The sequence below is a fragment of the Alnus glutinosa genome, chromosome 14 (assembly GCF_958979055.1).
Source record: "Alnus glutinosa chromosome 14, dhAlnGlut1.1, whole genome shotgun sequence".
NCBI lineage: Eukaryota > Viridiplantae > Streptophyta > Magnoliopsida > Fagales > Betulaceae > Alnus > Alnus glutinosa.
Window position 1 is genome coordinate 14,548,758 of NC_084899.1, and position 9,225 is coordinate 14,557,982.

The 9,225-nt window shown below is 36.7% G+C and overlaps 1 protein-coding gene across 1 annotated transcript; it reads left to right on the forward strand.

The window, feature by feature from the left end:
- Positions 1 to 1,385: 1,385 nt before the first annotated feature.
- Positions 1,386 to 8,993, forward strand: LOC133856920 (probable methyltransferase PMT26). Its single transcript, XM_062291976.1, has 9 exons — positions 1,386 to 1,631; positions 2,521 to 3,678; positions 3,762 to 3,911; positions 5,677 to 5,947; positions 6,174 to 6,284; positions 6,380 to 6,554; positions 7,790 to 8,062; positions 8,173 to 8,367; positions 8,466 to 8,993. The coding sequence occupies exons 2-9, from the start codon at positions 2,542 to 2,544 to the stop codon at positions 8,692 to 8,694; spliced, it is 2,541 nt and encodes an 846-aa protein (XP_062147960.1). The 5' UTR covers positions 1,386 to 1,631; positions 2,521 to 2,541; the 3' UTR covers positions 8,695 to 8,993.
- The last annotated feature ends 232 nt before the right edge of the window (positions 8,994 to 9,225 follow it).

Here is a 9,225-nt window from a genome sequence, read left to right on the forward strand (position 1 = left end):
ACAACTCTTGTACAACTGTAATAGCTTTTTTTTTTTTTTTTTTTTTTTTTTTTTTTTTTTAAATAAAAATCAAACATTTAATATGTAGGACTTACATGTAAGAAACAAGATTACCTTCTAACCATCGTTATTATATTCATGAAGCATGATAGCCTTAACATGATTACATATTCCCATTTCAATAATTTCCCCAAATGACACCATCATTACAATAATATTTAGTGCTATGCATTTGAAGGTCATGATTAAAACACATTATATACAAAATCTAATTTACACTTACTAACATGCTGATATAATGGATTTTTTTTTTTAATGAATTCAATTCATATATATATATATATATATGTCATACAAAATTGATGAGATCCAGAAATTTGCATTTGCTAAGATTTATTATACTTATAAAAAAGATAAGATTTAGTAGTAATCATCAACATCTAGATTCGGCTTAGATTCTGTAAAATAAGTTACAATATATGTGTTGTAGTTGTTTCAACGGTCCATATTTAATTTTAACAATCTTTTTCTTTCTCATAAGAAATTTACAATTAAATATATACTGTTGAAAAAACTTAATACCTCAGTTAAACCAAATCCGATATTGACTAGGTAAATGCCATCATTACAGTTTAGAGTTAAAACTAAGCAAACATTATCACATCAGACTTATCAATGTGTGACTAAGGTAAATTTAGTATAGTGAAATGTGACCTACTTTTAATTATATTCATTGAAAAACCATGTCTCGTGTTAGTGAAATATGACCTTTCTTTTAGTTATATTAGTTGAAAAACCATATTTTCTTCTTGTGCGGCAAAGAGACAAGGGCCATTAAATGGTTTTTCAATACAAACCAGATTAATAAAATGACGTGTCTTTTAGCATATGAAAAATACATATATTTTTTCTAATAATATTAATAAGAAAATATATACGTTTCGCATACTTTAAGAATACATGTATTTTTAAAATTATATTGGTTTGTAAGAATTTGTAGCTTATTTCTGTATAAATATAACATACAGTAAGTCAATATTTCAATAAGAATATACTAAATTACTTTTTTATTTTTTTTATTTTGTTTATATAAGAAATAATAAGATAATTTTCTTAATAAATACAAAAATACGATAAAAAAAGGTCATAAATACTAAGTTATTCTAAGTGATAAATACTGAAAATCGTCTATTACATGTAGTTAAGAAATAGTTATTGTATTAAGATGTTAATATTGTTTTAGAAGTTAATTGGAGAACCAAACAGCGTTTGGATTGCGGATTTACGATTTTAATTTGTTTTATTTATGCCCTCTGATTTCACGGCTTTCTTGTGGCCGGTTCTTTCTGTCTATGCGCGTTCTTCAAAGGCCGTCCCTTTCTCTCTCTCTCTCTCTCTCTCTCTCTAAACTTCGGGATATTATTTTAATAATAAATGGATAGAAGGAAGTGTAATTTGAACAGCAAGCAACTCAAATCCTCGCTTTCTCTTTGCTATTAATAATAATTCATTCACTTCTTGGATTCATTCTGTGTTCCAAGCAACAATCAATCTCTCTCTCTCTCTGAGAAAATGGAGGACTAGCCTCTAGCTCTGCTCCACTCAGATCTGCTTTCGTTTTTCCCTTAAAGGTACCTGAAATTCGGTTTACTTAGATAGCTGGATCTCTCACCAGATCACCTTTTTTTGCCATTCCTTTGATTATGTATTGTTGTATTTTCTTTCTTTTTCGTCTCCCTGTGTGTAATGTGTATGTGTTTCTGTGTTTGTGTTGAGCACACTCGCATTTGAGCTAAATTCATGCTAGATTTCCTAATTTTCATTTGTTAATGTTGGTGAATTCCATAGTTGTATGCGATTTCATGCAGATCTAATGCAAGCTCGTTGATTTTGTTTGTTCCTTATTGCCTACTTTGGCCCAGCTATTTCAGCCTCGTGTTTTACGCGATTTTCGCTTAGATGCGGTGGAGATCTATTTAGTTTCTCGTGCATTGTGTCCATAGTGAATTCTCTTAGGTGCCATTTCTTGTTTTCTTGAATCTGAATAAGCTGTATGCTCGTGAAGTTCAAGTTTTGGATTCCACTTTATGAATCTTATTGGTTGGATCCTGGTGATTACTGTTGAAGAGTCCCGCATTGGTTAGTTGTGGGACTTCTGGCGTGGATTTATGTACCAGTTGAGCCTCTCCACTTACTAGCTTAAGCTTTTGAGATGGAAGCTCTATCAAATACTACTAAATATAGTCACCATTTTGATATTTATTGGTATTGATGGGTCTTTCTATTGTCTTCCATCATTAAATGTTTGAATCTAGTAGAGCAGTTAATGGGTTTTAGTAGTTGCAGTTTTGGACATGTCGGTGATTTTTTCTTTTTGTTATTAATGTTATAGACTAGGTGGATCTTGTGGTTAGACAGAGGTGTGATTGTTGAACTTTTAAGCCAATTCTGTTGGATTTGTTAGATGATGTTAGAAGGGTTTTTACTATGTTTTGATTTTCCAAGTTTTAAATTATCCAGGAATAGTTGTGCAAAGAAAACATGGCGTTAGGGAAATATACTAGAATAGACAACAGAAGATCGTCATCATCTTACTGCTCGACAGTGTCGATTGTAATTTTTGTGGGACTTTGCTTGGTTGGGGTTTGGATGATGACATCATCGTCCGTGGTTCCTGTGCAAAATGCGGATGTGCCTCAGGAGAATAAGAATGAGGTTAAGGGAAGAGTGAGTGAGAGCGATGGGGGTAATACTCCGCAATTTGAGGATAATCCGGGTGATTTGCCTGAGGATGCAACTAAAGGAGACACTAATGTGAATTCTGAGAGCAACTCTAATTCACAAAAAGTCCAAGATGAGAAGCTGGAAGAAAAGCCCGAGGAAAAGCTTGAAGAGAAGCTGGAGGAAAAGCCTGAAGAGAAGCCGGAGGAAAAGCCTGAAGAGAAGCCGGAGGAAAAGCCTGATGCAAATGATGATACTAAGTCAGTTGATGGATTGAATACTGAAACAGAAGATGGAGAAAGAAAAACAGATGATGAGGAAACTAAAACAGATAAGGAAGAACCAAATTCAGATGGTGGGGAGACAAAAACAGATGGAGGTGAGAATGGTTCTGATGGAAAAGGTGATTCTGAAGATGGCTCTGGTGAGAAAAAATCTGATTCGGATGAGAGTGAACAGAAATCTAATTCGAATGAGAGTGAGAAGAAGTCAGAGAACTTGGATGAAACAAAGGAGGAAGAAAAGGTGGATGGTCAGATAGAGGAGAAGGTGGAGCGAAATGATAAGGAGTCAGATGATAAATCCAGCGAGAAAAAGGAAAATGGACAGGCCCCAAACCAGAGTTTAAGTGAGGTATTTCCTTCTGGGGCTCAATCGGAGCTTTTGAATGAAACTACCACTAAAATTGGGGCTTGGTCAACTCAAGCGACAGAATCAAAGAATGAGGAGGTTCAAACATCTACACAACAGACTGGTTATACTTGGAAACTTTGCAATGTCACTGCTGGGCCTGATTTCATCCCATGCCTCGACAATTTGCAAGCAATCAAGAGTCTTAGAAGTACCAAGCATTATGAACATCGAGAGAGGCACTGCCCCGAAGAAGCCCCCACCTGCCTGGTTTCTCTTCCTGAAGGATATAGACGCCCAATTGAGTGGCCTAAATGCAGGGAAAAGGTATACTCAATCAAAGTTTGTCCAATTCGATTGTACTTTGTGTTCTTCTTTCTGAGATGAACTGATAAAGCGCTTTCCTGCAGATCTGGTACTATAATGTTCCCCACACCAAGCTTGCTCAAGTTAAGGGACATCAGAATTGGGTGAAAGTTACGGGTGAATATCTTACTTTCCCTGGTGGTGGAACCCAATTTAAGCATGGTGCTCTTCATTACATTGACTTCATACAGGACGTAAGTCATTTGGTACTTGTCAAACACCATTCTTTCCATATTACCTTTCATGCTGCTCTTGCTTCTTGAACTTTTGCACATTAATTGGTTGCATTTTTCTTACCTTATTTATTTGGATTCAGTGCTTGCTTTGTACTGTGCAGTATTCCTCTTTTAATTGATGCTTTGGAACTCTGGACAATAATAAAAATTCTGTGTGTTTGTTTGTGAGTGTGTATATAGAAATTTGTTCATTTTCTTTTGGCAGTTGATGGGTACATGATGCTTCTTTCTGAATATAATCATAATTCTCTGAGCCATGCTCTGAAACCCTGTTTTGGAAAAGTTGCCTTTCAAACATGATGATCTAAGCAACCTTACATCTAATAAATAGTAATTGTAGGCTCAAACTTGTGATTGAGCAAAACCATTTAAGAATTGGGAAAAAACATGTCCTGGAATGTAACTTGTACGAGTCATTCCCAATCGCAGTTTCATCTAAGTAGGAGATTGGTGTTCCTAGAAGTTTTATAGAAAGCATCTTTGTCTAAAAGGTGTAGCAGGTGGATTCTGCACTCCCTGAATACCTAAAACAGTGTAAACGTGTAATGCTTTACAGTAATTGCTGATTATAATTCAGACTCTGATTATTATTTTCTATGCAAACTGATTGTGGATCATATGGGTCATCAAGCTTTTTTTCATAAAGACCTAATTCAATTTATCAACTTTGTTTATTTTTTCCCTTTATATCTATGGTTTTTAATTTGCAAGGTCTTGCCTGGTCTTCAATCAGTTTAAACTGACCTATCTAGAATAATTTAGTATCTCAGTGCTAATTGGAGATTATCATAAAGCTGCTGGGAAACCATATTAACTCCAATGTCAGGAAGAAAAACTGAATTCAAACAAAGACTCATTTTTAATTAAAATTAATTGGGTACAAGAGATTAATTTGCCAAGCAAATCATAGTTAGTTTAAACTGACCTATCTAGAATAATTTAGTATCTCAGTGCTAATTGGAGATTATCATAAAGCTGCTGGGAAACCATATTAACTCCAATGTCAGGAAGAAAAACTGAATTCAAACAAAGACTCATTTTTAATTAAAATTAATTGGGTACACGAGATTAATTTGCCAAGCAAATCATAGTTAGTTTAAACTGACCGATCTAGAATAATTTAGTATCTCAGTGCTAATTGGAGATTATCATAAAGCTGCTGGGAAACCATATTAACTCCAATGTCAGGAAGAAAAACTGAATTCAAACAAAGACTCATTTTTAATTAATTGGGTACACAAGATTAATTTGCGAAGCAAATCATAGTTAGTTTTTAAGTATTGGGAAATGAGATATAGTTCAGGAAAAAGCAATACAGCTTAAGAAAATAAGGAAGCATGAGAAGCAGGAAATATTTTCATGCATTTTCTGCTTAAAAAAGAAACCCATATATATATTTGACATTATTATTGATTATTAATTAGCCATATACAATCTCTCTACTCCTAACCTCTCTCAGATGGAAAAACAAGAAAAAAAAGAAAAAGAAAAAGAGAATTTCCTAAGCATTTCTTCCTGTTGTACTCTGTTTTTTTTTTAGGGGAGGCAGGGGTTGGGATGGTGAAATAGTTAGTTCTCATTATCTGCACACGATTTTTTAAAATTTCAATGAGGATGACAGTAGCGCTTGGAGTAAATTTTAATAGATGAAGAACGATAGCAAGTTTTTTTCCCTTGACATTGTTGAACAAATTGCTAAATTTTAACAGCATGTTTTATGCAGTCTGTGCCTGGTGTCGCCTGGGGGAAACGCTCCCGTGTTATTTTGGATGTTGGATGTGGGGTTGCTAGCTTTGGAGGCTATCTCTTTGACAGAGACGTGCTTGCTATGTCATTTGCTCCAAAGGATGAACATGAAGCCCAAGTTCAATTCGCACTTGAAAGGGGAATTCCTGGTATATCTGCTGTGATGGGCACAAAGAGACTTCCATACCCTGGCAGAGTTTTCGATGTTGTCCACTGTGCACGCTGTAGAGTTCCATGGCACATTGAAGGTATTCCACTGGCTTAATTTGGAGTGTGGTGATTGAATGAGCTCATAGTGATTCAAGCTTGAGATTTTTTAATGTTGTTTTCTCTCTTACTAAATTTGAAATCTTGTTTATGTTTTGATGTTTTGGGTCTTGAACCTACCTGCTCTGACAGATTGTTGTGATCTGGCTGGGGTCCATTTGACAGTTCCCTTTGTTTTGGAAGTTAACTTCTAATTACCGTATGCAGGTGGTAAACTTCTATTGGAGCTGAATCGTGTGTTGCGACCTGGTGGTTTCTTTGTCTGGTCTGCTACTCCAGTTTATCAAAAGCTTCCTGAAGATGTTGGAATATGGAGTGGTAGGTTCTGAATCCCTTATTTCTGAGTCGCTTGACATAGCTTGAGTTGATTGATTGAATCTGACAACTTGGCATTTTGTGGGAAAATTTTTCAGCGATGAAGGAACTAACAAAAGCAATGTGCTGGGACCTAGTGTCGATTAACAAGGACACAGTAAACAAAGTAGGTGCTGCTATATTTAAGAAGCCTACTTCTAATGAGTGCTATGAGAAAAGATCACAAAGTGAGCCTCCTATGTGCCCAGAGCATGATGATCCAAATGCAGCCTGGTAATCTTTCTCAGTAGTTGACACATGGAAGTTATATTATATCACCGAATGAAGAATTTAAGGGTCTTCTTGGCAAACTTTTCAAAAACTCTTTTCACTTTTCAAATACTGAAAATTCTCTCAAATATCAGTTAACCAATGGATTTTTAGATGTGGCCCCCACCACTAACACACTTTTCAAAACAAACCATAAAACTTTGGTTTAACTGACAGGGGTGGGTACACAAAGTGGCCCTTAGAGAGGTTCCTCGTCTTAAAAAAAGAAAACAAATCCCTTTCCACAAAATAATTTAAAAAAAAACACAAAATACTTAAAAAATAATTACCATGAACTTCTGGCAACCTCGAGGTGGCCGCTAGGAACTTTCGACAGCCCTGCTGTGGCCACCAAGAACTTCTAGCTGCCTTATGGTGGCTGCTTGGAATGTCCAGCAGGTCCGTAATGGTCGCCATGAACGCCTGGCGTTCCTGTGGTGGCCGCCATGAACTTCCGACGCCTTGCGTGGCCTCCATGAATGTCCAGTGGCTGCCACAAACTTTTGGCAGTCTTGTAGTGGCCACCATCAACATTTTGGTGGCCCCGCTGTGGCTGCTAGGAATTGTTGGCGGCCCTGCGGTGGCCGCCACAAACTTCCGACGGCCATGCGATATCTAGGAACGTCCGGTAGCCCCGCAATTGCTGTCAGGAACTTCCGACGGCTCTACGGTGGCCATCATAGAGAGTAAATTGCAATAGGTTTTTTTTTTTTTTTTTTTTTTGGAGAACACTATTCAATTTTTAATTTCTCAAAATTTTACCAAACGAGTTTTCGTTTGCGTACCTCACATGCAACACTTTTCAAATGTGGCTTCCACTAAATCAATTTTCAATTTTTATTTTTTTCAAAATCCAAAACCCGAAACACTCACGCAAAATTTTATCAAATTGACCCTTAGATTTCTTTTTTCCTGGAGATTTATTGGCTAAAGATTCATTTTGGTTGGAGTAAAAGAAATATGCTCTGGTTATGGCTGAATGAGCCCAGTGATCTGCTTTCAACTGTGTAACAGACATTTTCTTGGTGTTCCTAAATATGCACAAAAGACTAGTAAGATACATAAACTGTGTCCCCCGTTAGCTGAAAGTTATTGCCAAAAAGGCATTTTGTCTGATGCGAACTCAGAACCCAGAATCATCCATAATTTTCTAGCACTGTGGCTAACCTATTGACTGTTTTATCTGCTTGATGGCATAGGAATGTGTCGTTGCAAGCTTGCATGCACAAAGTGCCTGTAGATGCATCAGTGCGTGGATCGCAATGGCCAGAGCAATGGCCAGCTAGGTTGGAAAAAGCACCTTATTGGTTGTTGAGTTCCCAGGTTGGAGTTTACGGTAAAGCTGCTCCTGAGGATTTCACTGCAGACCATGAGCACTGGAAACACGTAGTGACTAAGTCCTATCTTAATGGAATTGGGATTAACTGGTCAAATGTGAGGAATGTCATGGACATGAGTTCTGTTTATGGAGGGTAAGCAAAATTGATTTGTTTCTCTGGTAGCATTTAGTTCTTCTGATTGTACGGGTGGGCTTCTTAGCTTTGTTATTCTCTTTGCTTCTGATTTTTATTTGTGCTTGCAGATTTGCTGCCGCTTTGAAAGACTTGAATGTTTGGGTCATGAATGTGGTACCCATAGACTCCCCAGATACACTACCCATTATTTACGAACGAGGTCTATTCGGTATATATCATGATTGGTGTGCATCATTTAACACGTACCCTAGGACCTATGATCTTCTCCATGCAGACCATCTGTTCTCCAAGGTTAAAAAGAGGTGTGTAGAAGAAATACTCTGCTTCTCGTTCTTCTCACTGAAATATTCTTTGCTTGATTTGTTGTGGTGTAATTGACAATGGTTTGCGGGTCTTACAGGTGCAAGTTAGTTACTGTAGTTGCAGAGGTTGATCGGATCCTCAGGCCAGAAGGAAAGCTTATAGTTCGTGACAATGTTGAGACCATTAACGAGCTGGAGAACATGCTCAAGTCCATGGATTGGCAAGTCCGCTTGACCTACTCCAAGGACAACGAGGGATTGCTGTGTGTTCAGAAGTCGATGTGGCGGCCACAAGAATCGGAGACACTCAAGTATGCAATTGCTTAAGCATGATGATCTCCAATCGCTTCCTGAATTACTATTCTTGATGGTGTAATGCTGAATTGCTGATTAGATATATATGTATATTTTTTTGTTGCTTGGTAATTGCTATTCATGGTAACTGTACTTCCACCTTAGCTCGTGTATCATGTTAGATAGGTCTTTCAGCCTGTTATTTTTAATCACGGATTTCTATATTCTTATTTCTATAAAAAGAGGTCTGTCAGAATTTTTACTGTAATATCTTATTTACTAGTTATTGATGGAAAAAAAAAATAAAAAATAAAAATGAAACATTCTTGCAAGTGTAAAGCTCAATGCTCAAAATTTCTAATGTAACTAAGATTTTGGAATTTATCATGGTGAAATGACGTTTTTGTGCTGAATTTCTTACATGCTGTTTTGTTTTACTCCTTGATGGCGCTGTATTACTGAAATTGTGTACGGCAGAAGGCTGCTTCTGTCTCATTGGATAGAGAATATTTTGTACATTGAATTTAAAAAATCCCTGTTTGAATGGGAGTTTCCTAAGGTGCA

Excerpts from the sequence above, each read along its gene's own strand:
- LOC133856920 (XM_062291976.1), top strand. The coding sequence starts at position 2,542 with ATGGCGTTAGGGAAATATACTAGAATAGACAACAGAAGATCGTCATCA. Across the intron at positions 3,679-3,761 it reads GGCCTAAATGCAGGGAAAAG|ATCTGGTACTATAATGTTCC; the intron begins GTATACTCAATC and ends GCTTTCCTGCAG. Across the intron at positions 3,912-5,676 it reads ACATTGACTTCATACAGGAC|TCTGTGCCTGGTGTCGCCTG; the intron begins GTAAGTCATTTG and ends TGTTTTATGCAG.